The sequence below is a fragment of the Rhizophagus irregularis genome, chromosome 1, assembly GCF_026210795.1.
Source record: "Rhizophagus irregularis chromosome 1, complete sequence".
In the NCBI taxonomy this organism is placed as follows: domain Eukaryota; kingdom Fungi; phylum Glomeromycota; class Glomeromycetes; order Glomerales; family Glomeraceae; genus Rhizophagus; species Rhizophagus irregularis.
The window spans coordinates 5,453,827-5,470,148 of record NC_089429.1 but is presented as its reverse complement, the minus strand read 5'-3'; the positions used below and the strand labels follow the sequence as shown (position 1 = coordinate 5,470,148).

General features: G+C 26.3%; 3 protein-coding genes across 3 annotated transcripts; all 3 read right to left on the bottom strand.

Moving 5' to 3' along the window:
- Nucleotides 1-3,620: 3,620 nt before the first annotated feature.
- Nucleotides 3,621-6,405, bottom strand: OCT59_001127 (uncharacterized protein; the record flags this gene model as incomplete). Its single annotated transcript, XM_025321517.2, has 7 exons — nt 3,621-3,630; nt 3,715-3,744; nt 3,935-4,410; nt 4,487-4,659; nt 4,788-4,851; nt 4,929-5,126; nt 5,194-6,405. The coding sequence occupies 7 exons, from the start codon at nt 6,403-6,405 to the stop codon at nt 3,621-3,623; spliced, it is 2,163 nt and encodes a 720-aa protein (XP_025168688.2).
- Nucleotides 6,406-6,453: 48 nt separating this feature from the next.
- On the bottom strand, nt 6,454-7,779 carry OCT59_001126 (uncharacterized protein; the record flags this gene model as incomplete). The annotated part of the gene is made up of 6 exons (XM_025309568.2): nt 6,454-6,667; nt 6,737-6,867; nt 6,933-7,208; nt 7,281-7,315; nt 7,397-7,654; nt 7,725-7,779. 6 exons carry the CDS (start codon nt 7,777-7,779, stop codon nt 6,454-6,456), a joined length of 969 nt encoding a protein of 322 aa, XP_025168689.2.
- Nucleotides 7,780-13,948: 6,169 nt separating this feature from the next.
- Nucleotides 13,949-15,460, bottom strand: OCT59_001125 (uncharacterized protein; the record flags this gene model as incomplete). Its single annotated transcript, XM_025309569.1, has 2 exons — nt 13,949-14,572; nt 14,657-15,460. 2 exons carry the CDS (start codon nt 15,458-15,460, stop codon nt 13,949-13,951), a joined length of 1,428 nt encoding a protein of 475 aa, XP_025168690.1.
- Between the last annotated feature and the right edge of the window lie 862 nt (nt 15,461-16,322).

The window sequence follows — 16,322 nt, the reverse complement described above, 5'->3', positions numbered from 1 at the left end:
GGTTTAGTTTAGTATAAAGTGAATTTATTATATAACTGTTTGTTAAAAAGTATATTATTATATAATTAATATATAAGAGTCAGTTAAATTTAAATTAAATATATCATATAATATTTCATTATAAAATTCATCCAGTTCAATATAATAAAATTTTAGTATAAATAGATCCGTTATAACTAAAGATAACTATAATTAATAAAATTGAAAAAAAAGAAAGGTCAAAAATAATTTACAAAATTTTTTAAATTATTTTTTATTAAGATCTTCTATAAAAAGAGAAAATATTATAAAAAATTTATATAAAACCAAATAAAAATTAAATTAATCATAAATAATTTTATAAAAATTTTATAAATAACAGATAATTTAATTAATATTAATTAATATTTATGTTGTGCCTCAGATTGATTCTTGCTTCAGATTAAAACTACCAATAGGATGTGACGAATTATGTATATACACGTGATGATCTACATAGTAAAATTACCATATATGTAATGCACGTGATCTGGTATTGATCTTACGCAGCGTGAGTTTTAATTTGAGGCAAGAATCAATCTGAGGCACAACATTTATACTATTATATTTTTTTTTTAAATTTATTTAATATATTTTATTAAATATAAAAGATTAATACAATTACTGTATATTACTAATAAACTAAATACATTTCCAATAATTCTATTTAAATATCCTTTTAAAAATATTATAATATAAAATTAAGTTATATTTTAATATTATATGTAGTAATTTATTAAAATAATTATTTTATATTTTATTAAATATATAAAATATTTAATTTAATAAAATTTTAAAAAAAAACTATTTTTATTAAAAAAAAAATTAAAGATTTAAAAACTCTAAATAAATATAATTTAATATTTTTTAATATTATATAATTTAAAAAACCTTTTGTATTAAAATTTGAATGCATTTTGTGTTTTGAACGCATTCCTCTTTTTTGAAAATTTTATATAATAAAAATGCGGATCATTTTATTACATGATACCAGCAAATTTCTGATTTTTTTAAATAAATGCAATTTATACCTTATATATTTATAAATAAACTCACATTATATGTGTATTTTTGCCTCCTTTACAACTTTACTTACTATGACAAAAGGGGTTTAAAACTTTATTTTTGACTTATATCATAAGGTGCATTCAAACAGGATTCCGCTTACTACTAAGATATGTTACCAGTAGAAATTTCACTTTTATATGAAACCTTACCTTAGGATTTGCTTAAATTCTATTGGTTAATTGAAAAAATCATAACAATGTAACATAAAATTTCCTTTTATAGTAGGAATTTCAAAGAGTTTTATATGTAAACCTTACCTTAGGTTACAGGGTGATCTATCTTAATAATAGGCAGAATTTTATTCAAATGCAGATGTGTTTAAATTTTAAACCCATATTAATATAATATTAAAATAGATAAATTAAAATCAATATTTATTTAATTTTAAAAATCCATTTATAATATAAATTTTTTTAACTATCATTAGAGGTAATGATTACTGGTGGCTGAAATTATGATGATCGACTAGTATTAAAAAAATATAATGCCAGTAAAAATTGATAATTCTAGTCAACAATGATGATTATCTCCAGTGATTTGAAGTAAAAAACTTATAATATTATATATATAATTATATAATAAAGTTTCTTTTTATTTATTTTTAATTTTTTATTAATTATTATTTTTATTATATTATAATATAATACTTATTTTTTAATTTAAAATTTTCTTATTTTTAATAGTTTTTTAATTAATTTTTTAATTTTTTAATTAATTGCCAATTTATTTATTAAGTAAGTAAAATAATTAGCAAATTTATTTATATTAATTTTTAGTAAACTATGGTGCAAGTAAACTATACTCAACAATAAAATTGTAATACTAAAAAATCTTATAAAATTTTAAAAAATAAATTTTAAAGAAAATAAACTGGTAGTTTTATTCTTCAAGACAAGTACTATCAAATTACCAGTCAGATTTTTGAAAAAAAATCTGTATAAAAAGTTATAGGCATTTAAAACTAACCGATTTTTATATGATCGCCCTAAATTTAATCATATGTACTCTATCTTATTGGTCAAAAATTTTTATAATTCAGGCTGAAATTATGATATTTCAATGCTAGCCCGAATTATCATATTCATTTGATCATGAGAAAATTCCTTTAATAATGAGAAAACCTTTTGATTCATGAGAAAATCTTCACATGTGAATAAGAAAATTTCAATCTGGCTTTACTGATATCACATAAAAACAAAATGACAACAACAAGTTAGCAGTAAGATACCTAGAAAAAAAGGTCGTTACAATACCATATAATTCAAATATGAAGAGTTTTAATAAATAAAATTTTCGTTTTGACATAAAATATTATATACGAAACATTGTAATATATAAAAATTCTCATTTTTTATTGGATAATACCTGATTACGTGATATGAAACTTGCGCCAGAAAATTGAAACATCATCACGTGATTGTCGAGTATAGTTTACTTGCACCATACTTAAAATTTTTTTTTTTATTTTATAGTACATTAAGGTAAAAATTATAAAAAATTTATATTATAGCAATTATCTACAAAATTTTTATTAAATTCATATTCAAATATTTAATATATATATATAAATAGTTTATCTAAACTAGTAAATACTATAATACTAATACAGAACACTAAAATTTTATCAGAAAATTTTTTCCACTTAAAATCCACATAGAAATTCATATTGAATATTATGAAAATATATGGAAATCTGAATTTAAAATAAATAGTTAAATACTATTAAACTACTAGTTAAACTTTCAAGAAAATATATAAATAAAATTATTAATATATAATTTAAATGATTTTTGTATAAATAATTTAAATTATACTATATAAGTAATTTTATTGGTCAAAATTTTTTATAATCTGAACTAAGATTGTAATTCCATAATGCTGGCCTGAATTATTATAATTAAATATTTTTAAAAAAAATGATAAATGAGTTCACTAAAAATAAGTAATATGGAGCAAACAATATTTTTTTATTGTATTTTATTCATTTAAATACCATATTTTATTGAAATTAAACACCCCTTGAAAATAAGCACCCCCATAAACTTTTCAAAATTTTTTATGCAAAAGTTATATATATTTCTAATAAAAATAATATCAAAAATAAACACCACCCCAAAATTTTCATCCAAAACTCTTGCAAAATAGGGTGCTTAATTTTGATAAAATACGGTATAATATTTTTACATATAATTATATTTTACTTATTATCTGTATTATTATATATTTTTAATATTTTTTTTCATTTGTTTAAATTTTTTATTAATATTTTATATTATTAAAAATTTTCTTTTCAAGTAGATGGTTTCCATAAGCTGATATGAATCCTCTGTCAAATGTTGCTTTTTTCTGGTAAAAATATTCTGAGCCTTAATCAATTATGATTCTTTAAATTCTATGATTCAAAGTACTTTAGTAGAATGGATCATATGATGGAAAATTTTGAAGCATGCAAATTTAAATTGATGTCTAATAAATACAGTTCTTTCTTATGTAAATTTAATTATCCGAGATCCAATGCCAATGGAACAACAAATCTACAATAATCTAAACAATTTTAATTTAATTTATTTAAAAATTTTATCATCTTAGATTTGTTTTTACTTATTTCATGTACTATCATTTTCGTACCTGGATACGTCTTCAGTTCCTGGCAATAGCCTAGTATTTGTATATTATTATATATAAATATATAAAAGAATTTTATATATAAAATTCTTTATCATTATACTTATACTATGTATACAATGAATCCTGTTTATATAGTGCGGTTGACACTTCTAGATTGCTTCAAACTTGTCCTTTTCATTTAATGATATTTAATTATTATTAACTTGTTTAATCAATCAACTTGGTTTCTATGCATAGATCTGATTGGCCTGATTGTATATTTGAATTATTATTATTAGATGCTACTTCACATTGTTCGTTGGTATCATTAGCATTAGATTTATTTAAAATTTCATTGAATACGTGGTTAATATCGGGTCTTTTCTTTGGATCACCATCCCAACATTTTTGATAAAGTTGTTGATACTCTAAAGGTGTACCTTCGATTGGTTCTTCTCTAAGATTCATATAACCAATGTGATAACCTAACATATCTCGTTCTTTCGTATAACAAAAAGGAGGACGCCCACCTAAACTATAAACATCAGAACTTTTATCTTTTACGTAATTAACACTCCTCAAACATTGTGGTTCAACATATTCAATAATTCCAATTCTACTACCCATAGAATTAGATGTAGCTTCTGCTAAATGTTTAGATAATCCAAAGTCTGCAATTAATAATCTACCCTTATTCACTAAGATATTTTTTGAGTGCTATAAAATTGATCATTTATGTTATTAAAAATTATCATCATTTAAACGATATTATAAAAATAAATTATTGGCTTACCAGGTCCCTATGGACTATGTCTCTAGAGTGCAAACATTTTAATCCACATGCAATATCCAACGCCATTCGAATCTTGTTTTCCCATTGTAATGAATCAAATTTTACCTTTAAATAATCTCGCAAATTCCCTTCATCGGCGTATTCCAATACCATAATATAATTTCCAGCATGATCTATATTATACGGTATATGCAGGATTATTATAAATACTCTAAGATAATGTCAAGCATATCATTTTTTCTAATATTTATATTTAAATATTATTGATTTAAATTAAATAAATTAAACTATAAACACAAACCATTTGTTATTCCAAGAAATCTGTTAATATTATCATGATAACTAACCATACGAAGAAGTTTTAACTAAATAAAGAATAAAATATATTAATTTTTATTATAAGCCATTTATACATTATGATGGATTTAGACACAAATCTTACCTCTTTTACGAGATTTTTAATAACATTTTCCTCGATTACTGAATTTGTGAGACCTTTCAGTGCAACTTGTTTTTTATCATTAGTTTCTGCTTTACTCACAATACCAAATCCTCCCCTACCAATTTCAATAAATTTGCCAAATTCACTATATTCAAAGTAATTAATATCATGTTCCTCTATTTTCTTTTTGATCCATTCCTAATTTTAAGTAAATGTGTGTCACATAACAATTTTTAAAAAATTGTACGAGATTAAAAAAATTTACCATAGGATCGTAAAAAAATTTTCGCTGATGAACTTTCTCATAAGTCTCATTAGAGCTATCATCAAAATCACTATTTCTGCTATCAGGACGAGTCCTTCGGCCACTTTGAATTTTTTTGAGATCATCCCTCAACCTTTGTAAAGATTCATCTATCCCAACCGTAGTATCAGTAGTATCAGTAGTATCAGTAGTATCAGTAATATGTCTAGTATCAGTAGTATCAGTAGTATCAGTTCTGGAGTTTAAGGAGTTTAATGCTGCTTCTCTCCTTGCAAAGTTCCAATCTATCCAAGTATCTAAAGAATCTGTACTTGTAGGGGAAACTTCAGCGCTATCCTCTCCATTTTCATTTAAAGTTAGTGGTACATTAATGCTTAATTGTTTCGATTTCGCTCGTTCACTAACTTCTTGAGGATTATTAAAACGAAACACATGAAAATCTCCAAGAATGATATGATACCCAGATTTCAGTTCTTTTGCTTTATTTATTCGCATACCATTTATCATTGTCGTACTATTTTCGTGAGGATGCAGCGTAACAACTCCATCTATATTTTCAAACCAACAATGTTCATCTAATATATTGTCGCCATTTAAACGTATATTCAAAGGAATATCAGACTCAATGCGACCGACTCGTGTTTTTCCAGGTTTTATTTGGTAAATTAAACATTCTGACAAAAGAGGATCTTCATTGAGATTGACAAGATATGGTACTTTCTTAGGAGGATGTATGCCAACAATATTCTTTTCAACCATAATACCAAGTTCTTCCAACGTTTTTTCACGTTCTTTTTGGATTTCTTCAGTTTTTCGTGCTTTTTCCGCCCACGATTCGTTAACTTCTTCCATTAATTTTTCAGAAGCTTGAGTTTGATCGATTAATTCCTCTTTTGTCTTCTTTATAGTATTTCCATTTTTATCCTGAAGTACAACAATTTGTTGAGAAGGAGGAACACTGGGATCATAAGGTTCACTTGAATCATAAGTGCCAAGTTTACTGCGCAGCATCGGTAATTCTTCTTTAAGTTCACGAATAAGTCTTGTATTTGGATCTTCATTAACAACAGCTTTATTCTTGATACGTCTAGTCGCATCAGCGTAACGTAAGGTACTAAGCGTCTCAACATAATCAGCTGGAGAAATGGCAGCAATCATGGCGGTTTTAGAGTTTCCACCTAAATTGTCTTTCAACAACCAAGTTAAAACCATATTTGATTAAAAAAAAAGCATTTGTTCTAGCTAAATAAAAAAAAATTCTCAACAATAAATTAGATGAAAATAACATACAGAATCTCTATATGGGACAAAAACTTCTTTCTTGCCCTTTTTTTTATCAACAGAAAATTCAGCTAAAGAGGCAATAACTTTACCAAATGTTGTTAATGATTTGTTGATGTTTACTCCTTCTTTCAACCGAGTTCCAGTTGCACCAGTTAAATTAGCACGTTCTGAGCCAGCTAAATCCACAAAACTAATATACAATTTATGAAAACGTTAATTCGAGTGAATTAAAAATAAAAAGTATATAAAATTAATTTACCTAATGCGAGATACTTTCTCAGTATCCATATTTGTTTGAGTGTCATGCCTTTTTTGCGTTACCAGTAGGGTAAATACAGCATGCGACCGACCTGATGTTTCATTCATATTTGTTGCAGCGACTGTTCTTACCTAATAATTCGTAAAATTTTAGTTACTTAAAAATTATTAATAACATTATATGATCTCAAATTTACCTTGTTACTCTCGTCCATTAATTTCTCAATATCAATAAAAGAGTTAACTATCAGCTTTGACAAATCTTCTACATATGGTCCTAAAGCCGGATGTTCTCTAACTTTAAGATTTCCTTTGTTTTTAGGGTTTAATAAGTCTCTAACCCTTTCATTGTAGATTTCAATATAAGAGACTTGTACTTGATATGTGAGTTCAAGATCTTTGTTATTATTTATGCGGTTAAATAATTCACAACAAGTGAGAGGCATAATGCCTTTATCTTCTCCATAACCCATCTTTCATAGTGTATAAAGTTAAAGAATTAATAAATTTGTCACTTATATGTGTAATATTTCTATCATACATACCATAGAGTAAGATTTCCCTGCGCTGGTTTGGCCGTCTAAAGCATAAATTCGATAATAATTATTACGTTTAATTAAAACAGCTTTTGATTATAGTTAATAATTATATAGAGACTTACAAGCAAAAATGCATGTATTGTAACCTTCAAAAGCGTAGTCAAGAAATTCTTCACCGAGATCGTTGTATAACATTGCTTGGGTAGCATAATTTGGATCATTCTTATCAAAAGACCAATATGACTTATCAAATGTAAACGATTTCACATCTTCAATACCATCTCGTTTATTAGCATTTCCAGGATCATTTACATCTGGCCTGGTTATAAATGTTTGATTCCCAACCATGCTGATGAGACGGTTTGCTCCCCGAGCAATTTCTAATTAAAACATCAGAATAAATTTAAATAAAATTTCAATGTGTAAGAATGCACAATAATTTTTATTTACCTCTAGAATTGAGAGGCCGACACCTAACGACTACTTTAATATTTTCATCTCCCATGATGAACTTTGTTTCATCAACAAAAGTATTTATTTATGTTAAAAAAAAATGACAATGGGATTAAAGCTCAGGCTAATAAACCAGATGAAGTCAAAAGAGTGGAATCTAAAAGAATTCAATATTTTCACAATAAATTATTATTATTATAAATATATTGGTGGTGTTGTAACAAATATTACAACTAGTAGAATTATTTAAAAGTCCAAAACTGATAATTTACAAAATTGATTAACAGATAGTAAATTTTTTTTAATCAGAAAATTAATAGCTTAAATTTACGATAAATAAAACAGAGTTGCAAAATCGTAAGTCATACAGAAGTTGCAATGGTTTTATGAATTGGTAGTTGTTCGTTACACTGTTTTCCATGTATGACATTATTTTTTCAATTTCAATTTTCAAAGGAGAGAGAAGGTAGATCACACACTGATATACATTTGGTATATATATAAAAAGGTCGGTCAATTGACTTGACTGTCATTTATAGTCTTGGCTTTTTCCTACCTTTTACAAATTTTCGTATATATATTTTTTCTTTCTAATCTTTTGATTTATTCTTCATTTTATTTGCATTGTATTATATAAATAATATTAATGTACTATTGACTTTGCTTTTATCTTTAAAATTATATATATATATATTTTTAGTTTACAATTTTCAAACGCGTTAAATATGAACCATTCCTGTAAATTAAATAAATGATGCTGCGCTAAATAAATAATTAAGTAAATGAAATACCATCAGTTCGTTGGCAGGCTGTAACCTTGGATGCAATTGGGAAGAAACTAGCCCGATCGTGAACCCTGCAGTGCGCACCATCACCATACATAATGGCCTTGAATTTCATATCATTTAAAACCAAAAAAGAAATAGGAGTAATATATAGCCTGAGAATCCAAATTCAATTTTTTATCATGTGTAAGAACAAATACCCTTAAAGTAAAAACTTTAAAATATCAATCTTTTTTGTTTGATTTTTTATGTATTTATATACGATTTCTTGGAAAATACAAGGGAAATGAAATTACAGAGGTCATTACTAACGTGATTGTTTTATTTAAAAAAGAGCTGATTTTTATCATAATATTTAAAGTTGTTAATAAATCTTTTTTTTTACAATATTTTTAAATTTTACTATTGACTCCATTCGACTTTATTTCAAATCACTAATCATGGTTCGGTTTAATTTGAAAAAAATGAGGCTATTATACTTGATTCCTTCTGCGTATGTCGAATATCCTTATCTTGACGACTAACTCTTAAATCCTCAAATCAGAAGCATCGTTCAACAATTACCTTTTAATATCGCTACTTTTAGTTTGGTGTTTCTGGCAGCAGCATCTGATCCAATGTGATAAAGACTACATAAATTCGAATTTATTAAATGAAGAGTTGTGCTTTTTTGTTTAAATTAAATTAAAATTATAGCAAAATTGACAAAATAAAATTAAAAAATTCATAATTTTTTTTTTTCAATATATACTGATCCAGCAAAAAGTCGTAACTAAAATATTTTTTAGTAAAACTTCATTTTTAATTAGAATTGGCATCCATATTAATATAGTCTTCCTATTATCCACAGGTTTATTTTAATTCCTATTTCGTAACGATATTGCTTGCATAAATCTCAATAAATTAATGGAAGTACAGCTTATTTGATATATTACAATCTATCTATTGTTGCTAACTTAGCCAGATCTTTTAAAATGAACTTGGTGCTACCTGATCACAAACGTTGATGTGCAGCGACATTGATCAGGACCTCGAGAAAGAGGAAAAGGGAAAGGATGAGAAAAAGAGAAAGAGCGATGGAATTCATGCCACACCAAACACCCACACCACACCCACACCCACAAAACAAATAAAGGTATTTGGAGATGTATTTAATATTCATATTATTTATTTTATGTATACACGTATACGTATCAGGCGAAAAAAGATTTCGCATGAATAAATTTTTTTTAAATATATTCGCATGAGTGATTCTAATATTACAGCGCTTACAAGTGTGGGACTTAGTTTATGTTATATATGATAGGCCCCATCTATTCCTTCGATTTAATTTGAATTGCTGCTATTGGTACTAATTTTCAATAATTTACAATTCAGTATAATTCAGTATACAGAATCTCACAATACAAGGGTTTAAAAGAAAAAAGTGAAACTGATTTATTTATTTTTACGTCACATCCCACAAGAAATTATGAAACTGATAAATGTCAACTGACCTCAACCGATCAACCTTACATAAAATACACAAACGCCGGAAATGTCGAAATGATTAGAATTAACGCAAGTTATATCACTAGAGGATTATGGAATGTCCACAGAAAGCGCAAGATATCCTTAAAGTTAGCATCAAACTTTTGCAATTTATTCAAAAAGATATCCAAATAATATAACACCTGAAAGGATTAATGAACTTCATTGCTAGTGAGGTCCCTGGATCAGTAATCAAAAGTATAATTTTGAAAGCAACTTAATAAATTGTGTCATACAATCGTACATTATATAGGATCTTGTAACGATCATATAAAGTGAGTAATGATTTTATATAATTAAAAAATTCTGTGAAATTAACTTGAATTGTGAAATGTGTCCGTTAAATTTATTACGAATTGCTATCATAGAATTATGTCAATTTTATATATCACGATTTTTCGCCAAACTGATTTTGGTTAGATTCGTATCATGCAATGTTCATTTTTAATTGACGATATCAATTTTTTATCACTGAAATTATGATAAATTTAAAGAATTTAATATTTTTTGTTCATGCTATTAGCTAATTTCCAGAATATTATTTGTGTGCACAATTTACTACAGTACTATGTGATTGATCCCGGTGCGAAGCAACAGGCAGTATTAATCAGTTACAGTATATGGAAATTGTCTTTTGAAGATGGTAATGATCCATATATAGATGTACAGTCAGCCTTTTCTATAGCGAATTTTAATATAACGAATTCATGATATAACGAATCTTTAATGTGATACGCATTTAATCATATGAAAAAAATTTGTTACCCCGAATTTTACTAATAAAATACAGTATAACGTTGAACGAAGAAAATCTTATAAATGACCCTTTTATAACGAATTTCTTTTAAAACGAATTGTCTTTTCTTAATATAACAGATTTTTACAAGATAAATTTTAATATACTGTAAAAAGCAATTTGATGCTGGTTTTATGAAATTTTTCTCGAATAAGCAATTTTACCACTTTTAATTCATTTTATCAAAAGATGGATGATTTATGTTTCGAAGTTTCCTTTTTGGTTTTTCTCTATTTTACTGCATTATACCAAAATTTTCCGCTATACCGAATAAATTCGTTACGAATTTCTCATAACGAAGGCCTGATCGGCCTAATTCGTTAAGGGTCGACTGTACGATCAAGATCATTAGATTATTTTACATGCAAACCGGTTTTATAAATGATTCAGGAGTTTTAAATTTTCGATCAAGTAGGCATCACCATCATGTATTCAGTCAAAATTTTGTCCGTAATTGAATTTTATTATTATCCGTTAATTAAAAAAATAAACAAGATAATTTTATCACAGTAGCCAATATATCAAAATTATAATATATAAAGTAAATGAATATTGGACATCCTAAAATTATAGTGAATTTTTTTCGAATATTGAAAGAAACCGGTAGTGCCTCGACCCGTATCCGGATCAATCCGGATTGATCCGGATTTTTTTTTTTTTCGGATATCCGGATTTTCACGGTTTTCATCCGGATTATAAACCGGATGAAAAATATCCGGTTTGACCCGGAATCCGGATGAAATTTTTATTATTTTTTTTTATTAATAATAATTTTGCTGATCCATAAAGATCTATATCTAAATGATATTATGGCTAATTATTTTTGCGCCTAATACCAATTTTTTTATTAAAATTTATTAAATTTATATTTGTTATATTAAACTTTTTAATACAGTAAGTTTAAGAAGATTTTTCAATTATAATTTATTAATTGAAGTTTGTATCAGATTTGTTTATTTAAATTTATACATTAACAAATAACAAATAATTTTAGATTCACATTCAAACGTTCAAAAGAAAAAAAACTTTATATTATTTTTGTTACAACAAAATAATAATTATTGTTTTAAATGAAAAATTGTTCAATATTATAAATTTATATAATTATAACAACTTTTTTAAAAATTAAAACTAGTGTTATATAATTTGATTCAAATGATTCTTTAATTTTTGAAAGAAGAAACAAATCCTTAAAAAATTGCCTTACTAATCCAACACATCTATTTATAGTAATCTTTAGCTGTATATAAAAATATCTTGTTTAAAATTTCATAATTAGTTAATTTACAAAGAAATGTTAAACAATATTCTGAGACAATGCTGAAATAATATGAAATTGTTTTAAAGAAAAGTATTTAATGAAATTGGAATTATGTAAATTTCGTGGTCTTGGATAATTTTGGCCAAATTTGTAATTCTGGCCGAAATTAACATCACGTGACACCGGAAAATAGTTTAGCCACCGGGCAAAAAATTTTTTATCGGCTGGCATGAAAATTTAATGTTACACATTTGTAATTCTGGCCGGCGTTATGAATTCTGGCCAGAATTATTGCCGATCATTTGTAAATCCAATCCGGTTTCCGGTTTCTATCCGGATTATCTGATCCGGATTCAAAATCCGGGTCAATCCGGATATAATCCGGATTATCTGATCCGGATTCAAAATCCGGGTCAATCCGGATATAATCCGGATTTTTTTTTTGTGTAATCCGGATGACGGTTTTCATCCGGGTCGAAGCACTAGAAACCGGACATAATAAATCCATATTCCATACACCGAAGGATTCGAAGGAACCGGATATATTATAAGTTAAAATGAAACCGAATTTATTTTTTAAATCCGGTTCCAACCTCTAATCTACGTATAATTGTGGTGACCACAATTATACGTAGATTGCTCTCGCAGTATTGATCCTCGGAGTTATTCGATGAGTTACGGACATTTTATTGACGGCAAAATATTGATACTTTACTAATTGGTCGCCAGTGATTTTTTTTTTTGATGATATATTCATGCCTTTCACGGCTGCAACGTGAAAGTTATCGATACCCTATTACTTATCTTCACACGGAATGAATCTCAATCTATCGTTTTATTTTTTTAAAAATTAAAAAAAAAAATATACTGTAAATAAGCACGTTCCTAATAAATAATGTATTTATTTGTGTTATTTATTTCATGGGGAGTTGGAAATAAATGGGTAATCCCCTGGAGCGTGTCACTCATTAAATATTAGCTATTTTAACTATTTTAAACTAAAATTAGTAATTTCCCGGCTATCTATATGAGACCGGGAAATAACTAAACGAAGATTCCCGGTCATTTATAAACTCGGCTAATCACTCGCAATTTTTTAAAAATTAGTATGAAGGTGATCATGAGTGACACTTAGTACGACAGGGGATTACCCATTTATATCATGGGAAGGGGAAGGGAAAAAAAACCCTATTATTCCCAACTCCCCATGGAATAAATAATACACAAATCCGCTGGAGCGTGTTACTCATTAAATATTAACTATTTTAGTAATTTCCCGGCTATCTATATGAGGCCGGGAAATAAGTAAACGAAGATTCCCGGCCATTTTATAAACTCAGCTAATCACACGCAATTTTTAAAAATTAGTAAGAGTGACAGTGCGACAGGGGATTAAATTTTTAATTCAACACAAAAGTTCATTATCATTCAAAGTATATATCTTCAGTTTAATATAATTTATTAATTGACTTTTTTATATTACAATTTATACTACAAATAATTTTTATTGGTTAAAATTTCTTAATGATACAAATAATAATAGGTGATACAAAGGTACAGCCGTACAGGTAGTAGATGGACACAAACAACTTTTATTTAATAATCAATTCTTTCGGGTAATACAAAAAATAATAAAGCGAAACAAAAAATTTTGCTTAATAATAATATAATGAAAGAAAGTAAAAAATAAAATAAACAAGTAATACTACTGAATAATAAAATACACAAGTAATACTACTGTATAAATAAAATAAAAATAAAGTAAAATAAAAAAGTAAAAAAAAGTAAAAAGTAATAAAATTATATAGTATTTAGACTAATAAAATTAAAAATTAAAATTAATTTTTTTTTATGGCCAAATGATAGCACCTTTTCTAAAGAAAACATTTGGATCATATTTTCCTTTCAATTCTTTCAATTTTTCAAGATTATCACCCCAAGTACTTTTTATTCTATTTTCATTATATCCTATATCATCTGACATATCAACAAAATTAACATAAAGAGATTTTTCTTCATCATTACTAATAATATTTTGTATCTTTTTTGCCCAATCATAAACAATTTTATCATCCTTTTCATTTAACCATCTTTGAACTATAACTACATTATAAAAAGGTTTACGAGGATAAAATGCTGTTGAATCAGTAGGTACAGAACAAAATTTTTCAGTACCATATAAATCAAATGCAAGGTATGATTGAGAGGTAGTTGGATTTTCATCAGTAAATTTAATATAAGAATTATAAGCTTCACGAATATTTGAAAGATCTAAATGAGTAATATGAGCATTAAACATTGCTTTACGATCTCCAAAGCTAGCGAATCCATTTGCTAAAGTATTTAATTTAGGATATGGCATACATCCTACTTGTTCCATTATAGGTTCACCACAATTATAAATAACTGAATATCTTTCTCTAAAAACTTGTTCCGATGGATCATTAGAAAATAACAGGAGTGCAATAATTGGCTAAAAAAAAGAAAAAAGTTAATATATCTATTTTTTTTTTTAAAAAAAAAAAAAAAAAATATCATATATAACATGATTAAATACCTTATTTTCTGGAGGAGATCTAGAAATAACAACTGCCATACCTTCGTTTTCTGATCGACGATTTTTAAGCCAAATATTAATAGCTTCAATAATAGTATCTAATTTTTCAGCAGGATAAGCTATAACACCAGCAAAAACTTCCTTTTGTTCATGTGCTTTATAAATAAATTCATAGACAACACCAAAATTAGCACCACAACCTCTAATTGCCCAAAATAAATCTTTGTTCTTGGATTCAGATAATTCTTTCACTTCACCATCAGCAGTAACAATGGTGGCACCCACCACATTATCGATCGTTAAACCATGTCTACCTGTCAAATGACCAAAACCACCACCTAAAGTTAAACCACCAATTCCTGTATGATCAACTATACCACCTACAGTAGCCAAACCATATTTCCAAGCTTCATTATCAACATCACCGAATAAAGCACCACCTTGAGCATAAATTAATTTCTTTTCAACATCAACTCTTACTTTATTTAACTTTCTCATATCTAATACTACACCACCTTCAGAACTTGAAGTACCAGAACTTGAATGACCACCACAACTTACGGCAAAATCCAAATGATTTTTACTAGCGAATTTAACAGTTTTAACGATATCATCAAGACAAGTTGCTTGAACAACAATTCCCGCCTTTTTAATTGCGTTATCAGCCCATCTTATTATACTTTTTTCATAACCTTCATCACCTTCTGATAATACATTGGTAGAAGAATTAAATGATAACTTAAAATTTTGAACATCAGTAGAATCAATATCTTTGATCAATTTTTTTGGTGGATATTTGTTCATGATTTTAGAGGAATTTGAAGACTTTTTTTTTATTTTTTTGAAAAAAAAAGTTAAAAAGAATTCAGTCGAATTTTAAGAATATTTATAATTTTAAATTTTGATCGATTATCATTATCAGATTTACAATTATTGTTTTTTCATCCATTAAATGAATGATATTTTTTATTTTTCAATGAACCATTTATGTATTAGTAAGTTATAATTACGAGAGAAAGATTAAATTAGGAAATAATATTTCCATTTAAATTAAATCTATATGACGAATAAATTGAATTAAAAGGAAAATGCAAGGATTATCTATTGAGAATACAATGAATACAATGATTACATAGTAAACTTTGAACTAATTGCAAATTTACAAGTAATTAAAAATACTAAAAAATAATGAGTCAGGTTGTACCACAATCGGGGATATTTTTAGTATAATCGTGTACTAAATAAACTTTCGAATCAAAAGATTGGTTTTTTAGATAGATAATTTAATTACAAAAAAAAAAAATATTAAAACGAAAGAATTGATGAAAGAATTGATTGATTATAAGTTAGAAACCCAACGATATTTAAAAGAGGTTTAGTTTATGATATACTATTTAATTTTAAATATAATTTAAGTATTACACAAAGTAATCAAAAAGTAATAAACGTACGATGTAGATCATTTAATCGAATCTTTTTTAGATGTTAAGTGAAGATCATTTAGTTATTATTCGGAATGGCTTTAATACTTTTTGAGGAGAACAATAATTTCACATTTTATAACATTTTTTAGAAAACAATTTCCATTTTTTTTTTCCCCTAAAGAAAAAAAGGAAAACAAATATTTATCGATAGAATATATCGGGAAATAAGTTTTTTTAAACGA